This window comes from Arachis ipaensis, chromosome B7, assembly GCF_059453495.1.
Source record: "Arachis ipaensis isolate K30076 ecotype BB chromosome B7, ASM5945349v1, whole genome shotgun sequence".
Taxonomy (NCBI): Eukaryota; Viridiplantae; Streptophyta; class Magnoliopsida; order Fabales; family Fabaceae; genus Arachis; species Arachis ipaensis.
The window spans coordinates 12,216,122-12,235,314 of NC_142442.1; the positions used below are offsets into that span (position 1 = coordinate 12,216,122).

At 31.9% G+C, this 19,193-nt stretch overlaps 2 protein-coding genes and 1 pseudogene across 7 annotated transcripts; 1 reads left to right on the top strand and 2 right to left on the bottom strand.

The window, feature by feature from the left end:
• Positions 1–6,526: 6,526 nt before the first annotated feature.
• LOC148550355 (uncharacterized) lies at positions 6,527–7,085 on the bottom strand (annotated as a pseudogene).
• Positions 7,086–8,047: 962 nt separating this feature from the next.
• LOC107608936 (uncharacterized) lies at positions 8,048–12,607 on the top strand. 5 transcript variants are annotated; one of them, XR_015892133.1, is made up of 9 exons: positions 8,048–8,838; positions 9,351–9,527; positions 9,632–9,781; positions 10,131–10,232; positions 10,327–10,397; positions 10,511–10,578; positions 10,910–11,214; positions 11,324–11,407; positions 11,688–12,133. XR_015892133.1 is itself a non-coding variant. In XM_021107313.2 (7 exons), the coding sequence occupies exons 1-7, from the start codon at positions 8,659–8,661 to the stop codon at positions 10,963–10,965; spliced, it is 804 nt and encodes a 267-aa protein (XP_020962972.1). In that variant the 5' UTR covers positions 8,048–8,658; the 3' UTR covers positions 10,966–12,607. The 5 variants fall into 5 exon arrangements, 2 of the variants coding, with proteins under 2 accessions (XP_020962972.1, XP_016166210.1); XR_001613022.3 differs by having other exon boundaries at positions 11,324–12,607; XR_015892132.1 differs by lacking the exon at positions 11,324–11,407 and having other exon boundaries at positions 11,688–12,607.
• On the bottom strand, positions 12,560–17,732 carry LOC107608934 (protein DA1-related 2-like). 2 transcript variants are annotated; one of them, XM_016310721.3, is made up of 12 exons: positions 17,545–17,732; positions 17,256–17,410; positions 16,446–16,536; positions 16,235–16,355; positions 15,224–15,347; positions 14,900–14,983; positions 14,614–14,733; positions 14,295–14,507; positions 13,861–13,923; positions 13,665–13,777; positions 13,191–13,249; positions 12,560–13,107 (listed from the first exon to the last, which is right to left on the bottom strand). In XM_016310721.3, the coding sequence occupies exons 1-12, from the start codon at positions 17,591–17,593 to the stop codon at positions 12,788–12,790; spliced, it is 1,512 nt and encodes a 503-aa protein (XP_016166207.1). In that variant the 5' UTR covers positions 17,594–17,732; the 3' UTR covers positions 12,560–12,787. The 2 variants fall into 2 exon arrangements, with proteins under 2 accessions (XP_016166207.1, XP_088349327.1); XM_088493201.1 differs by having other exon boundaries at positions 12,602–13,107; positions 17,256–17,413.
• Positions 17,733–19,193: the final 1,461 nt, after the last annotated feature.

Sequence of the window (19,193 nt, forward strand, 5' to 3'; positions counted from 1 at the left end):
CTATTGTGCACACAGCTTCCGTATTAAAGGAAGGGTTTGTTTGGGAAGTGGGAGCTCTTTCTAAGAATTTCTGGTTTGACTCTTGGTTGCACTCTGGGCCAGTAGGAGCGAGGGTTGAATTTCTTGATATTTGTGAGACTGCTTTGACCATTGAAGATGTTTACCGTGATGGAGTTTGGCATTTGGAGAGGATTTACTCTTTTATTCCTATGGACTTAAGGGAAGACATTCTTAGTTTAGTACATATTTCGGCTTCTGGTCGTGATTTGGGTTGGAGTTGGGAGCACACTCTTTACTCTGCTAAACAAGGATATTTATGGTTAATTCAAAATAAGTTGAATTGGGATAGGAATATCAATTGGCTTTGGAAGGCGCGGGTCCCTGAAAAGTTGAGGCTCCTAGTGTGGCTTTGCCTTCATGATGTTGTACCAACTCAATATCTGCGTTTTCGGCGACATCTCTCCTCCTCATCCTTATGTACACGTTGCAATCAACTTCCGGAGACAATTCTTCATTGTTTTCGAGATTGTGAAGTGGTGCGATCAGTTTGGGTTTCTCTAGGTTTTTCTTATGTGTGTTTCTTTGGCTCTCACGAGGTGCATGATTGGTTCAAGCATGGCCTCCTCAATGAAGGTTGTTCCAAATTTGCAGGTATAATATGGTCAATTTGGCAAGATAGAAATATGGGTAATTTTCAGGGAATTTTTGGATCTGCTGGGTCAATTGCATACAAGGCTCGCAGGTGCATGGTGGATTTTGAATATACAACTCAGAATCGAGTGTCTTGCGTCCAGGGATTAAAATCTCTGTCTTGGTCTCCGCCAGAACCTGGTGCTTGGAAGTTAAATTGTGATGGGAGTGTGAACTTGGGAGATGATTGTGCTGGTTTTGGATGGGTGATTCGCGATAGCTCCAGTCAATGGGTAATGGGATACTCAGGAAATTCCTTTGGATCTAGTGTCATCAAGATGGAGTTGTGGAGTATATGGAAAGGTTTGGCTTGGGCTTGGGAGGCGGGTCTTAAGCTTGTTGTCTGTGAGACAGATTGCGCATCAGCTTTTGAGCTAGTGACTAGTTGGCAAGTTCCACTCTGCCATCTTGAAAAAGAAGTGATACAACTGATCTTTGACTTGAAGTTAAGAAGGGATTGGGATATTCGTTTTGAGCTTATCCCGAGAGAAGCTAATATCGTGGCAGATCGGTTGGCAAAGATGGGATCTGGAGGTAGCGGAGCTGATGAGGTTCACCTTTGGCACCAGCCGCCAGAGGTAGTTTGTCCTCTCTTGCTGTTAAGAACCTGATTTCTTTTCTTTTTCTTTTCTGCTCTTTTGTTTTTTCTCTTGGTTATTCACCAAAAAAGTATAATAATTACTTATTAATAGTAATATATAGTTTTTTATTAAATTAAAATATTTATATTAGAATTTTATCTTTTTAAAGATTTTTATTTAAATAATATTAGTGGTTGAGTTTGTACATATTTTCTCATGATTCATGAATAAAATTTTTAAATTCTCTTGCTTTTATATTAAAATCGATTTGAGCAAGTACAATTTAACTTAGATAAAATTTGTCCTTAAATTACTTTATTTATATTTTAATATTATATTTATTCTTATAATTAAAGTAATATGATTAACATTGTTATCTCTTAAAATTTATTAACATATTTTATCTATTATTAAATTGAAGTAGCTATATTTGTACTTAAAAACAGTTTCATATTTATACTTAGAAACATATTTCTTCTTAGATGCTATACAAAGGCTAATGTAGTTGGAAGTAATTATTTGTTTTAATTCATCCATCTCAAAGTTTAGTACTCTTATAGCTATTCTTTTGACTAACAAAAAAAAAAAATAATAAAGTTGCTAATAAAGACATAAGAAGATAATCTTTTAGAATTTTGTCACAAGATTATAGAATTTCATCTAAATTAAATAAATAGCACTGCTTAATTTAATTATCTCACATGATTAATTTTATACATAATATATATAATATTAAAATTCAATTAACTTAAAATGATCAATAATAAAAAATTTATAATATTATAGTTAATAAAATTCATCCTTCATATTTAGTATTATTTTTTATTAATATAAAATATCATTGAGAACTCGTACCAATAGTTTTTCTATACATATTTTGGCCTTAAGATATTATTAGAAGATAGTCAAATGATAAATAATCTCCTAACATATGATATCGAGCCTATGTACTTGCTTCTTTAATGACATTAAATTTTTTATCCTCTTGTATCAATTCAAGAGTGAAACATGCATCCATATAAATAGCATGGAGCACTTCTCTTATAAATATGTCATGTAAAAATTATAACACTGTTAAAATTATTAATCAAAATACACGAGATAAAAAAATTAATACAAATTAAAACAAAATCAATTCATTTATTGATTTTATTCCAATCAAATCAAATAATTAATATGATTGATTAGTTTTTGTTAATGTAATAAAAAATATTAAATAATTTGATATTGATTTCAAATAAGTTAAATAAATAATTAATTATAATTTTTTAAAATTATTAATTAAAATATATAAGAAAAAATTAATGTAAATTAAAATAAAATTATTTTTTTATTCCAATCAAATTGAATAATAATTAATGTAATTGATTAGTTATAATTAATGTAATTAAATAAAATATTAAATAATTTAATATTTATTTTAATTAAATTAAATAAATAATAATTAATTAATACATTTAAATAAATTAAAAAATATTTTTAATAATATATCACATCAACTATGTTATTAATTGGAAAATTTTGATTTTCATAATATATAATAGATAATAAATTTTAATTATCTATTTGTTATATTCTGTATGTTTAAGTTTAAAAGAATAATTTTTTAATCAGATTAATTTGTTTTTAATAATATTACAAAATAATAATAAAAATTGTAAACATGCTAATTTATTGTTATATATTATTTTTTAAGAATGATACACACTATACTTTTCCAAAAAAAAAAATGTAATTAGCATAGAAAAGTGCAACTATACTTTCTCTCTTTTTCATAAATAAAAGGAATTAAAATGAATTGACTGAATTTATCTTGGCTAAAAACTTAGTCACCAACGCTTTTTTCTTTTCCTATTTTATATAACAACTTGATTTTTTGTTTTTTCTTTCAACTTGGAAATGAATATGAAATTCTTCTTCGGGCACAAATGGTCAGCAAAAGCTGCTGACCAGTTAGCTTGATAAGAGTGCAAAGACAACGAAATGCATAATATATTAGAATATTCAAGATAAATGCATTGGGTACATTTTTGTATATAATATAAATAATAACCGTATGATTGGGTTTTAAGTTGAGTTTAATGATTGTCCCCGTCTCAATGAAAATAAGAATCTGTTTAACAGTTCAAGCCTTCACGTTCATGTGTTACGCTATACGCGTGGAAGATGACCCAATTAAGTTGAATCCCCCTTCAATAACTTACATCTTTCAGGAGTGTTCAAATGTTCGTTTTGATTTGAATATTTGATCGAGTCAGAACCAAAGAGAAAAGTGAAAATACATTCATAGAATCATAGTTGTCATTATTACAATGAATTAATAAATTAAATAATTAATAAAAAAAATTATTGTTGTATAAAAGTGATAAATGGGCTAGTCCAACTTGTTCCACCAAAAACCTGTTTTGTCTAGTGAAGTCTCAAAATTTTATCCCGTCTCACTTAGCAGGTTGGCGAGCTTCTTTTTTTTATTATTAAATCATTAAATATTAAATAATATACATATTTTTATAATTATTTCAATAAATTTATAATTTTTAAAAATATAAAAAAATTATAATTTTTAAATTCACAAACATTAAAGTATTTATAATTCTAAATATCTAATAAACATAATTAACAACCAAATTTTTTGAAACAAAATAATAAAACCAACATTATTCAAAATATATAATTAAATATCTTCAAGTCTTTTCTAATTAATCAAACATAAAACATAATCTAAATTATAACTTAAATAAAAAAATAATGGGCCCGCTAGGCAAGCTCGCCCCATCCTACCGAAATCCGTCAAAATCCACGAATTAGACGAACTTTTTTATTATAGCGGTCTCACAACTTTAGCCCGACCAGGGACGGATGTATGTATATGAGTGTGGGGGCAATTGCCCCCACCCCCACTACGATTTGAAATTTTTTTGAGTAGTATATGATAATAATATTTATTTGTCCCACTAAATTATTAAATTTGACCTCACAATAATTTTTTACTTAAATTTTGGTATTTCATAGTCAATTTAAAAATTTTATATTAGATGTCATTAGAATGATCAATTCTCAATTTAAATAAAATTTGTATTTTTTCTTAGAAATCAACTCGAAAGAGTATTATTTATCTTTTTTTATATTAGTTTTAATTTTTTCTGTAACTACATTAATTGAAAGAACTTTTTCAACTATGAATCTTAATAAGAATTGACTTCTAATTATATAAGAAGTAAATTTCTAAATAAGTATTTACTTATATATATGTAAAAGAAATACTACACATCCAAGTCTTTTTATGAACCAAGTCTAACTAAGTTAAACAATAAAATTTAAAATAATATTAGTCATAACTGATTTTTGTTGTCTTAGACAAATTTGATTGGACTTGGTTAATAAAAAAATATGAATATGTAGCATTATCCTATATAAAAAGACAGATATTTATAAGGGTACAATATATTTTTTTTTCCCCGAAGTTTGGCAAAAATTTTAAAAATACACCTAAGTTTTATTTTGTTTCAATTTTGTCCTAAAAGTTTTCGATTTGCATCAAATATACCCTCGAAGACTAAATTTTCAAAAAATTTAAGACCAATATAACAATAATACTTGAAAATTATGCTTGATTTGCTTGTGTTGAGGGTTGTTCTTATGAAATTGTTGTTGAATCGATCTTAAATTTTTTGAAAAATTAGCTGTCAGGAGTATATTTGATGCAAATCGAAAATTTTTGGGACAAAATTGAAACAAAATAAAACTTAGGAATTTTTTAAAACTTTTATCAAACTTTAAGGACAAAAAATATACTTTATCCTATTTATAAATGATTATTTTAGTGTTTTAATTTGTAAAATTAGATATTATAAAAACTAATCATGTTATATTTACATCGAAAATAACTACCTATGGATATATATTGAAATAAAAAATACACATTAAAATAAATTAAATAATACATATATTTATATATGAATACATAATGATTAATAAATAATTTGATAACTAATTTTTATGTACACATAATATTTTTATTATAAAAATTATTATATATATATATATATATATAATTTTTTTTTGCCCCCACTATCAAAATTTTCTGGATCCAACACTGGCTCGACCCATCTTTTTTGGCAAGTTACGCAAGTCACAGCTATCCCTATTGTTGTGCAAACTGCTTAATTTAGAATATCAGTCTCACATATGACATCTCTATGACTAACATCCCAAACAAGAATAAAATCTCTTTAAATGGCAAATAATTTTCTATAAAAAACACTACTACTAGTTAAAACTCCCATTCAGCCTCGTTGCCAATTACCACTCCAATCTCTACTCACATAAATAAAGTCAATTTTGTCTCTACTGCTACGAAAATTGGCATCACAATTAATCTCACACGTATCATGAGAAGGCAATATCCAACTATTACTAATAGAAGGAGGCAAAGAAACACAATTCATCTCAAAAAAAGGGACCTAAGTTCCTACGCTGAAACTAGAGCCAAACCTATGATTTTATTCGGTGACCACAGTTTGTATAAATTAAAAATATCATTATTCCTTTATCGCCAAATCCACCAAAAAACCCACAAAAATTTAAAAGCTTGTCCCTTACTATTTTTCAAGAACCAAAAATACATATTTTGAAGTTGAAAATTAATTTGTAGATTTTGCCAAACAATTCGAACTTTCACACAACTTCTAGCACAATGTAAGACAATTTTTAAAAAGGCAAGACACCTAAGACACCTAATTGATTATAAAATGTAAATATAAACCATTAAATTTTGGATACAATTTAAATATAATTAATTCAGTCGTTGTATTAAATATGCAATTTACATGTTAAAAAGTGCCATAAATTTGAATATTTTAACTACTTAAACTAATTCAACCCGAATTTATTGATTCCGTTTGAATGTTTTTATTGATGCTGTCAAGCCCTTTCATTAAACATTCCTATTTCACATAAATTTAAAATTTGTATTTTAAAATTGGGTTAATAGTCAAAATCGTCCTTAGAGGATTACCTAATCTTTATTTTGGTCCCCAAAAGATAAACAATCAAAGTAATCTTTGAAAGATAACTGCATTGGTCAAGTTCATCCTTCCGCCATCTAAGTAGCTGACGTGACTAATATTTACTGACTTGGAACGTTAACTGATAGCGTAGCAATCTCAAAAACGACATAACTTTGTTTTTTCCCCCCAAGTTGTGACGACGTCGTTTGATCTCCATAATGGATATTCAAACGTTTCTCCCCATCACTACTCCTCGATTTCTTCCTTTGAAAGTGCGATCTAGAACTTTCTCGAGCATTGTCCCTCCCTCGTTGTTCGCCGCTTCCACTCCTTCACCATTTCTGCTCATTGACTTTCCACCCGTAATTGTCGGCACCGTCTGCTTCCTCGGCCTCAGGCTCCACGGCTTCTGCACCGCCTCTTCCGTCCTGGCTACTTCAGCTACCTTGCTGTCATTCTGCTTCTCCTTCTCCTCTTCGGCCTCATGCTCGTTATTAGTGTTGGTGATGCGGTTATGAAGTGGAGGAGTGTGGTGTTTGTTTTGGTTGTGGCTGTTGCTATGGTGGTTGGAAGGGAAAATAGCATAGCGGTTGGTTCTCGGTGGTTGCGATCTGACACATGATAGGCGGTTATCGGAGTCAGAGTCATGCTCGTGATCAAAGACAAGGTGGCGGAAGCGGTGGTGGTGGTTGTTGTTGTTGGAGATGGTTACGTGGTGGCTCTTGACAATGCCGGTACCTCTCTATTTCAAAAACAGTAAAGTGAAGTTGTGAAGAGGCTGAGACTTCAACGGTGCTGTAGCCATTCACACACGTTTTCTCTTCTTTGTTTCGCTAGTAAAAAAGAAGAACAACAATAAAAGTTGGTTGAAACTCGAAACGTTGTCGTATAGAAGGTGAAAAAGTGAAAAATCCTAGAATAAGGAAAAAAAATTGAATGAGAGATGATTTTAGAAGATTGTGATGAATTTAGAATTAAGTTCCTAACATTGGAATTGATTTGAGTTAATTTAACAAACTTATCTGTTCAACATCAACATAACTAAAGTTTGAAGTGTGCTACACTGTTAGTTCAGTTAATACCGAGATGATGGAAGAATGAATTCGACCAATACAATTATCTTTTAAGAATTACGTTGATTAATTTTATTTTTTGGGGACCAAAATAAAGATTAAATAATTTTTTGGAGACAATTTTTTTTTAGTATCTAATCTAATTATATTTTATCTTTGCTTTAAAGCTTAACCTTCTAAACTTTAAAATTTTAAATAAACAATAGCAATGGCTTTTCTTTTACAATTTCGGCCACCAATCCCCGACAGATTCCAAGATGTAAGAAAGAAAAGCACAAGCAAAAGACAAAAGCAAATTAGGTCGATAGTAACATTTACTTTAATTTCTTAATTAGTTATTTAACATTTTTTCTTATAATAAATAAATACTAGTAACTTATGACACATACATTCTCTTTGTTAAGCACTAGTATCTCCTTATCAAAATTTTCTAATATAATAAAATTATTAAATTAAATTTATTCATTTAAAATTATAATATTCAACAATTTAAAGGATTAAATCAAAATATTAACTATTTTATCTTTAATATTAAAGCAGATCTTTCAAGAATTTTGATATATGATAAAAATCAAGGACACGTGTCTACTTCTGATAGGACACTTTGGTTTAACCGACGTTACCCTAACCTTGACTATAAATGGTTAAATACTGATAGCTGGCCACAATTTCTGAGTTTCTCATCTCTCAAAAATCAAAATCACAATTGGCAGCAACTCGCATATTCCCCACAAAAGCACACATATTCTCCCAAACAGTAACATTCTCCTACACTTGTTACCACGGTAGACTCTGTCCTTCAAATCAAAGTAAAATCAATTCTCACCGTCGATCTTTTATTTCAAAATCTATTCTACCATCTTACTGACGCGGAACACCAAACTACTGTGCAACCCTCGATAGTGAACAACCACCATTTTGCTCTAATTTTCCTCGTGAAACCAACCTAGGCTAATACGGCATCGTTTAACACACGCTACGTCACAAAAACGACGTCGCAAGTGAGTGAAGGCGAGAGAGGGGAAAAAAGGAAAAAGAAAAAAAAAAAAGAAGAAGGAAAACCTTGTTTTGAAATTTCCCTAGCTAAGTCGACGAAGTAAAGAAGAGAACAAAGAGAGTGTGGAATGGGGGAAAGGAAATGCTTGATACTCAGTTTTGGTTCAATCTTCTGATAGTTGAAGTTTGATTCTTTTTAAAGCGATACGTTGCGTTTTGGAGTTTTGGTGTTAGTGTGGATTCGGTTTAGTGAGGGAAGGGTTCGTGAAATTTTTTGACCGATAAGGAAAAAAAAAATAGAAATTGGAGATGCAAACGGAGGCTAGGGTTGGCGTGGCGGTGGAGGGAGGTGTGAGGAAGCTGGTTCAGCCGCCGCAGCAGAAGCCACAGCAGCTTGGGACGGTGTCGCAGCTTCTCGCAGGAGGAGTCGCCGGCGCCCTCGCCAAGACCTGTACGGCGCCGCTTGCGAGACTCACCATCCTCTTTCAGGTTCCAAATTTATGGTCAATTGTTTTTTTTTTATTAATTACTACTTTTTAAGGGGAAAAAATTGAACTTTTTGGTGCTTATACTGAAACTTTGCCACAAATTTTCTGAATATTTTTTCTGTATTATTATTGTCATGAAAGAAATTTTCAGTTGGGAACTAGCGAACTAGTTTTGGTCCAAAATTCAGTGTTTTTTTATTATTAAATTGGAAGAAAAAGGGAATGGTGGATTAATGATAAGCTGGGAAGCGAAAAGAATGAACTTCGAACTTCTTTTGAGTATAGTTTGGGGTATGTTGTGTTTAGCTCCACATTGATTTTGGGGAGTTGGGTGTTTGAATATAATTTCCTTCCTTATTTAGTTTTATTCTTTTGCCAGAAATTTTACCATGTTACATCACCCGTTTTAGAGGATGCATATATTTTCAATGACTTCAATCCTGTTCATTTTCTATTTTATTATCTGATCTATGTCTAGCGTACCATACTTTTCTAATTTTTGCCATCTTTTAGGTTCAAGGCATGCATTCTAATGTTGCAACTTTGAGAAAACTCAGCATATGGAGTGAGGCTTCAAGAATTATTCATGAAGAGGGATTTCGAGCTTTCTGGAAAGGAAATTTGGTTACAATTGCTCACCGCCTACCCTATTCGTCTGTTAACTTTTATGCATATGAGCACTACAAGAAGGTTATTCCTATTCTGATGCATATATTTATTTTCATTGGACTATCTTACAGAGAAATTTTTTATTTAATAAGTTTTTATTGTTCTAAGATTGGTTATTTGTGCAGTTATTGAAGACAATTCCTGTATTGCAAAGTCATACAGATAATGTCAGCGCAGATCTTTGCATACAGTTTGTAGGTGGTGGTCTGGCAGGAATAACTGCTTCTGCATCTACTTATCCGTTGGATCTTGTAAGAACACGGCTTGCTGCTCAGGTGAGATTTAAATATTTAGCGTTTTTGTCTTATTTAACATTCACTCCTTTAGTCTGCCTGGCCTTATGAATTTTGCCAATATGTATGGTTTAAGTTCTAGATTTTCATCCAACATTTGTGCCTGAGTTGTCATCCCAGTCAATTTAATTTTGTCCCTTATAATCAGAATCAATTGCATAAGTAGTCTGTGTTGCACCTTAGTCACTTGTATGCAACGAGCTTTGTGCAAATCTGAACGCTTATTGCCTTATCTTGAAGTCAGATTATATACCTTTGATGTTCATTTAGTCTTGGTGAATTTTGATGTGTAATGTGCTTAATATCAATTGCTGATACTAAAATAATGCAGACAAACACCGCATACTATAGTGGTATATTTAATGCTTTACAAACTATTAGCAAGGAAGAGGGAATATTTGGCCTTTACAAGGGACTTGGAACTACACTCTTGGTATGCCGTTATTAACAACTTAGCACTTTAATATATTACTTGTAAAAGTGTGTTTCTTTCTGTTAGTAAGATGCATCTCCTGGTGTTAATGCAGACTGTAGGACCAAGTATAGCAATAAGCTTCACTGTATATGAAAGCATGAGATCTTATTGGCAATCAAATAGGTAATCAGTCCACAAATTAATATAGTGTTAACATGACCTCTACCTTTGCCTTATTTGATATATTCTATAGCCAGCATGATATTGATGTTCATTATCTATCTGTCCCACATCAGACCCAATGATTCAGCTGCTGTTGTCAGTCTGGCTTGTGGCAGTCTTTCAGGCATTGCATCGTCAACAGGTGAGTGATCTAAAGGCAAATTGATTAGTTGAACTAAGGTGATCCTTGATTCCTTGTCACAAATATTCTTGATATCTTGAACCTTTGTTGTGCCTTGTTACACTAATATTTTGACAATTTGCAGTTTTGATGTTTCTTGCAACTTGGTAGTTTACCTTTTTCCTACATCTCTAAGTAGTATGCCATTGGAGCATTTAATATAGTTCTGTTTTATCTCATTATTAGATTTGCAATTACAGTTAAGAATCCTTCACTCAAACTATTGAATTGCTAAACCCTAGAATATTAAAGGAGTTAATGTCTGTAGTACTTTACTATGCTTTTGATGCAGACAAAGAGAGTCTGGTGCAGGAAGTGCACCAAGTATCTAACCAGATTGACCCCTAGAACCAGAGACCAGGTTGGAATTGTTATTTTATCTCTGGCATATGAGAAGTTAGTAAGGAAGACAACAAACCAAACCTTTTCCTGTCTCTCTATTAACTTTATTATTATATAAGCTCAAGTAATCATCTTTCCAAGTTTTATTACTTGACATGTCTCCCCAAGCTAACCTATGCAGTGAATTCTATCATGGGGTGGCATTACTGATGAAAATTTCCTGAGTTATCAAATGTGAGAGGCGTCCTCTTTGAGGTATGCTTCTCACTTAGGCTTACCTATCACCTGATGCTTGGTTTGGTATCAGAATCCTTCAAGCATTGTTGATATGTTTCTGAGGAATCTGTTCTTGCTGCTTTTATAGTGTTCCTTTCAGCATAGTCCAAAATGAAGGAGATTTTGGTCAAAGGAAACATAGCATACTATAATCGAGTTCCTTCTGATGAAAGTAAATGAATTAAAGGAAATCTCACTACAGTTCTTTGTGGGGGAGTAAACTAAATCTTATATATTTCTTGTCTTTGTATAACTAAGGCTCTGTTTTGTTTTGCATCTTTTATGTTCTGGATTTGTTGAATGCTTATTTTCTTTACAATTGTTTTATGGTTTTATCAAATTTGATGACTAATATGAACAAGTTATGATCTCATCTACAATACAATCCTGTGCTAAATTGAATTTCTTACAAGAATGGATATGGTTCAATTCATCTGTTATGTAATATGCAGCAACATTTCCCTTGGATCTTGTGAGGCGCCGGAAGCAACTGGAAGGGGCTGGTGGGCGAGCCCGTGTGTATACAATGGGCCTCTTTGGTATGTTCAGGCACATTATTCGGACTGAAGGTCTGCGAGGTCTATACAGAGGAATTTTGCCTGAATACTACAAGGTGGTGCCTGGTGTAGGCATTTGCTTTATGACCTACGATACACTGAAGAAGCTTTTAGCCGACATTTCTGCATAATCGCACAATTCTGCTTTGGAGTTCCGAGATACAATTAAGTCGATAAAGTTATATACTGATTTAAGTTCGTAAGTTATACTGATTTAAGTTGATTATATTTCATGGGTTCGCATGGTGGCAATTTTGTGATGCTGCTGTGGGGATTGCAATTTTTCCCTGTACAGATCATCAAGAACATTTAATATTTACCCGTTAGCAGTCTTGTATTCTCATGTGGTCTTCTCTGTCTTGCGCTTGCTCTCTCTGGAAGACAGAGTATTGGAATGAACTATAATATCAGCAACTGAATGCCTTAAGGAGACAGTTTTTGCACATGGAATCTATATACTGTCTTTGTTCACCAGATGAAGTTGAAGATATCCATGTGATTGTAGGCTTTCAGTGTTGTCCAGCATTGCTGTTTTTTCCCTCAAGAAGGATCGTTATTTCAGAAGTGACCTATTCTTACTAATAGAGTAGTTATAGTTAGTAGTTACATGTCATTTTAGTTAGAGTACATTGTCTTACATTCATATTATGAGTAGTTTCAAGAGTTGTCATTTAGAGGAAATCTTTTTCTTACAAATAACAATTAATCTCAAGTGGAATCTTAGTTGGGAACAAATTTGTTGTGAATTAGAAATTTTATGCAGAATATGTTTATAAGAGAAATGTTGATCAACATTGTCAACATAGATCAAGAAACATTTTTGTTTCTCTTTTGCTCAATGGAAGTAAAACTTGTTGAATACAAGCCTACAAGGTTGTGTCTTGAGTTTTAAACCATACAAGACCAATCACTTGTTAAATCAAAATAAAAAAGAAAGTTCTCCAACCCATAATAAGTGATGAACTTGTGTTCTCACTTTTCAGTTTGACTTTTGACTACTCTGGTAGAAGACCAGTGTAACGAATATGGTCAAGAATGGCACGTAAACCATATTTATTAACAGCTTCATTTGCAGCTCTAAAGCCACCACCATAAGCAGGGGAAGAATCATTTGCAATCTGATTCAAGAAAAACTCTCCCAACTTGTTTTCAACATGAGACTTTGCTCCTTTCTTTGAGGAAGAGGAGGATGAAGAAGGATAAGATGATGATGCTGCTGCTGCAGATGTTGATGGCATTACTTCTGACTCAAGCCACATGTATGAGAGAACCTGACATATACCTTCCTCTACTTCAGGATTAAGGTTGCGGTAACCTGCTTTGATCAACATAAATATGATGTTATTATTACGTATACTGAGAGTATAATACAAAGATAATGATGAAAATGTCTGTCACCTTTAAGTCTTAACCATGCATGCATCAACTCATGTGCAAGGATGGCACCTGTGAGTAGCCTGCATCAGATACAAATATCAAATACTTCTAGCATGTACATGATAAAAACATGGTTTTGAGAATCGGACCAAACTGACCGGTTCGACTTAGTTAACTAGAAATCGACTATTAAATCGATTAGGTTTAAGGTAAATAGTTTGACAAAAAAAATCGATTAAAAAATTGGTTAATTAGTTAAATCGGTACTATTTTCCAAAATCAATTTTATTTAAAATCACTTTTTTAATTATATATTTTATATATAAATATATTATTTTATTATATCCAGTTTAATTTTGGTTAAATTTTTTAATTTTTAAATTCTAAACCTTAAGATGATATATTGTCATGTAAATTTATATCATCCTTTATGCACTTTTAAGAGAAAAAGGTATTTGTATTTGAGTGAGAATAAGCATTTACTCTTGTAGTTACCTTGGAAGACCATATAGGACAAGAATTGCTGTAACTTCACATCTTCTAACCAGCATTTGATTTTGAGTTCTCGTCATTCGTCGATGGCCTCCATGTCTTGGCTTTCTATGTATCTGACACATGAAATCGCAAGATACTGTAATTCCCAGACAAATGTTCAATGTATTTTTAAAGAAAAATTTTTCTAATTTCATACACTGGTGATAGTCTGCTCTTCTGAAAGGCATATGCCCCTTGTTTCTGGCATGTGATGAACAGCCTGCAAGAAGCCATACATAGTAAACGATGACATCATTGACTGAATTATTTCATGTCAAATTTTGGTAAAAAGTTAGACAAATTAGTCCTATCGTTATTTAATAGACATAACAGCTATAAGAATTTTTAAAATTCTCAAACTAGTCCTTCCATGTATACGAAGTTACGAGCAATCTAATGTAAGGACGAAGTTGTCTAACAAAATAAAAGTTTGGAGATTAATTTAGGGATTAAAATTTGTTGAGAATCAAAATGTCTGACTAAAAATTTCTTAGGGACTGATTTGGTGTATGACATGTGACTAAACATCATATGCAGTGAGACTTGGAAAGGTATATATATAAAAAAAACATTGGATGGAACTTTTCTTACATTTTTCTCCCCAACAATAGCTTCATTGAGTGCTTCTCTGGCCACAAGAAGCATGGGAATTTGTTGACCTATTTTCATATTCATCCCTTCATAGTAATCTCTGATAGAATGATAAAGAGGCTGGCAATCACCAGTGTCTATTATCGCAGATTCCATGCACTCCATGCACAAACTTCTTCCATCTTCAAGTCTATAGTATTTTACATTCCGAGGCTTCAAAGAAAACACAGATTCAGAAAAAATAAGGGCCTTCTTTACATGTTTCACAGAACTGAAATTATTGAACATATAAAGACTAATAGTTATAGCTGTATTGTACCTCCAATCTTTCGCAACTGCAGCAGCGAGATGTATAATCATATTCATGAGATGGACAGTATTTTTGGGACCAAAAAGGGTGGCACCTATACTCAATCAATCCAGCAGCATTTATAGGAATCTGAAATCACAAAACATGAATGCATATTTTCAATAATTTTAAGAGTCCTGTTTCATGAAGATTACTAGGAGGTATATGAATGCATAGAAATTGACTACCATACTCAGAGGAATATAACAATGATAAGGTAGAGATATCTGAACTAGTAATGGCTCAATGATCTTACAAATTGGAAGCAAACTTCACATTTTGGGTGAGTCAACTCTTTAAAACAGGACTTGTGATATGGATGCTTCCCTGACAAAGAAAACTTGCATCAAAAGAAAAAAGAGACAGTAAGAGAATGATGAAAGACAAGTATGAAAACTAATATTTCTGCAGCACTATACAACTTTGGTGACAATCCAAAACAACATTCATTTGTGGGAAATATCTGAAGTATTTTACACATGTGAGTGCATTTGCATGCTGTGTCTGAAAAATGTGTAGAAAACTATAAACAAACAAAACCAAACATCCAACAAGTATCAGAGGATCAAGATCAAACTACCTCGCGCTCGGTAATGGGATACTGACAAGCGTGACAACGAAAGCAATCTGGATGAAAATAAGTATCCAAGCATCCCAAACAATTTCCATAGAGTATCTCTTGGTTACACCCTCCACATATTTTTCTATTCAAAAGCAAAATACTCATTACAAAGTTATAAATGGTAGTAATATGAGTTTGATTTTGATTATATATTTAGATAGATGGAAGTGGTAGGCTTTAGTCCCCCTCTTATCCCTTGTATTTTTCATTTCAGAGAAAACTAGATTATTAGAATAGATTCCTTATATTTATTCTATCTGATTCTCGAATCAAATAATAATACATAGATATTTTCCTGAGATAAGTATATGCCGTTTTGTTAGTTATTTCAAAACAGACTTTCACATGTCACAATATGATTTGTGAACGAGATGGAGTTAGATGTAAGAAACTTGATGCAAGTTTATGCTTTTCAAAATTCCTCTTGAGGCCTTCTTTAGAGGTTGAGGAGTTGAAGCAAGGTGGTGACTGTATGCCAGCAAATGCATCTAGTTTCTTTTCAACTTTTCTTAATTTGTTTGGAAAAGGTACTGAAAGAACAGATTCTTATTCCTTTTTCAACTTGGTTCATTTGAAAAAACAAGAAATGATGCACCAGGACCATCAATCCATCATTTATTGATATGAAGTCTTTTATCTTCATGAAAATTTTCTTAAACATTGAAAGTATTTGATCAATGAAAAAGATAAATAAAACTTTATGTATAGTAATTTACATTTACATCTGGTTAGATGCTTCCATGTAAATAAAGTGATTTTCTTTTTTTAGTTTTTATTTTTTGGTGAGATGGTGAACACAAAAGATCATTATATATATATAGCCTGAAAAATCTTGAGGATGTGGAAAAAGCATAAAAAGTTATTTCAATTTGTTCTATATGACCAATATCAATAACCTTGATATTGACTAAAGTGGAATAAAACAATTGAACTATGGCATCCATATTTCAGTAAAAGATTCAGTTTTACCTATAATCTCTGGGGTAATATGGAGCAGCATTATATGGAGGGTATGCAGATGAGTTCAAACTATCTTGAAGTGCTTTTCCATAATCATCATTGTCTGTCCCCCAGTTATATCCTTCATGTGCTAACAAATAAAATCAAAGTTTAAAAAGCTATGGTCAGAAGGATCATGATAGCATGGAAATAAACATTTCTTTGAAAATTAAGTACCTACCATTTGGTCGCTTTAAATCTTCTGCTGAAGATCGTGACATCGCATGGCCGAGATCATCATTCTCCCTGTTATGAGCTCTAGAACCATCATCCTAGTTACATCAGCAGTATTATTCAAGATATTCTCTTGTCCTTAATCAAGCATGTAATGGTAAATAAATTCAATAAAGTTCTTCATCAAAGCAATTGATAGTTGGAAGTGAATAATAATTTTCGGTTTCACAAAGCTGAATAATCAATCTAGAGGGGGCATAATTATATGGCATATGCTTAAAACAATTGTTCAGAAAGAGCTGACATGACTTATCAATAAAGGATGCACATGATTCATAAATCATAAGAAATCCATAAATTTCTGGTCCACAAGATACAAAGTAGATTTATGACATTGAATGAAATGTCATCACTTGGATTTGGATATGAAATCTATTTGTACAGTTGTAGGGAAGCATGATGATGACATTCAAATTTTCCCATTTTTTTCATTGAAATCAATGAAACTGTTCTGTTGTTAAAACACAGTGAGAATTCAAATTGACATTAGTACAAAACAAGTTATGCATTGATAAAAAGAGAAGAAGTCACTCAGATGTTCTAACTTTTAAGGAACTATTAAGCATCAGGAGAATGCAACATGAGTGTATAATTCGAATCATAGAAAGGAGAAATATGTCTGTAAAATTCAATTTTGCTAATAGCTATAACTTTTGACTTAGTGGTAAGTGCTTGATTCTACTAGCAACTTGCATTCTTTACTTTGAGGAAAGCAACAATAGACATCATTGAAGAGAATAGGTAATTTAGAGTTTACAAATGGTCTAGGGGGTGCGCGCCAAGCGATGTTTTCCTCGTCCGGTTCTTGCAGGCGACGGCCACCTCTTCCTCTATTGGACCCTCCTTTGAAAAGCTTACTTAACCATTTCATGAAACTAGGCCTTCTCTCTGAGCGTGAAGAACTATAATCCCCTGCTTACAACCAAAATGTTTCAATCAGAATTAGAACCACCATATGAAAAGTGTAACTAAATTGAAAGACTTTGAGAATACCCATCAATTAAATCAACAGAAAGTAGTTGAAAGTTCAATTAATAGCTTCATACCATATATACATGGATGAGAAAAGTGATTGATATCTGAAGGAGGAGCCATATATGAGATAGAGACTTTGAGAGAAGAAAAAGTGAAGAAAGAGGAAGGAAAAGGACAGGAGGGAGAGAAAGAAGAAAGAGGTTGGAGAATGAGAGGTAGGAAACAAGTTCCATGGAATGAAAGAAAGAAGGAAGGTTGGTTAATAGTAGTAGTAGTTGAAGGGTGGTGATGAGGGAGAGGAATCTGTGAGATTCTTGGCTTGGAAAGCAATGAAGAGAAAGTTAGAGGATGGAAGAAAGATGGGGTTGTAGAGGAGGGGGAATCTGATGTGGATTGTAGAGAATCAAAGTGGATTTAGAGAGAGAAACAAAATGTGGGAAAAAAGAAAAAGGGTAGGAAAAGAAAAAGAAGTGCTGTGTTTGCACGCATGCATGAAGCAGAAACAGAAGAAGCAGAAGCAGAAGTTGAAACTTGAAAGTAGTTGTAGTGTTTATAACTAACTAACTGTACTTCAATTTCTTTTCTCTTTGTTGCTTTTTCACATGCCTCTTCTTGGGTTTCCAAGAACTTTTGCCGGGTAACAAAGAGTATAGAGACAGTTTTCAGTTTCAGGTTTTCCTTCTTTTGTTAACTGTCAACTTCAACCATTTTTGTGATTATTCATAGAATAATACCATGTCTTTTATGTGCCCAATTTTATTTGGAACACAACAATGTTAAGTTGTTTTTAGAATGACTTGTAACATTGTTCATTTTTTGAGGACAAAAGTGGATGCCAATTTATACACATGAATAACAGATAATCATTTATCCCAAAGACAAACTACTCTAATCATTCTAAAATATTATATTGATCTTCATTTATTAAACTTATTAGTTAAATTATATTTTTAACTAATTATAAAATGATAATCTTCTGTATCAAATATAATAATGTATAGATATTAAGTAGAAATAATTTAGGATTTAGAATGTACCGAAAAAAAAAAACAAATAAATTTTTAATAAATTTAAATATAAAAACTAATTTATCCCTCCAAAAGAATTAAAAATCTCTATCTCCTCGTCGTCTCATTCCTCTTCTTCTTTCATGAATTCTTTCATTTTACTATCTATCACTCAACAATGTTTTTTTAACCAAAATTTAAAATCACTACACTAACTAGGGTGGCAATGAATAAGGTAGGATGGGGTTTGGATTCAATTCTAATCCTATTAGCGAGTTGAAAATATCTCAACCCTATCTTTAGTTATTCTTAATTTGTGGGTGCCCGATCCTGCTCACAAGTTATTAAAAAGATACAACATTATTATATAATTTGATGATAATTTAAAATAAAATTGATTTTTATGTAAAAAAAGTATTAAATTATCAATTAGTGATCTTCTCTTAATGATTAAGTATATTTTGTATTTAGTGAAAGGTTCTTAGTTCAATATTCACTTGAAATATATTTTTATATAAATATATAACATATATATGTATAAAGTACGAGTTAATCAAGTAAGATTGAGAGTATCTGGATCAAGTTAACAATCATTAAATCGAGTTTAGTACACGCAGATAAAAACCCCTAACACTTGAAAACACTCACAACACAAAACTACAACCATATCCTGAACTCTATGTACGCAACCCAAAAACAAAAAATTAATTATA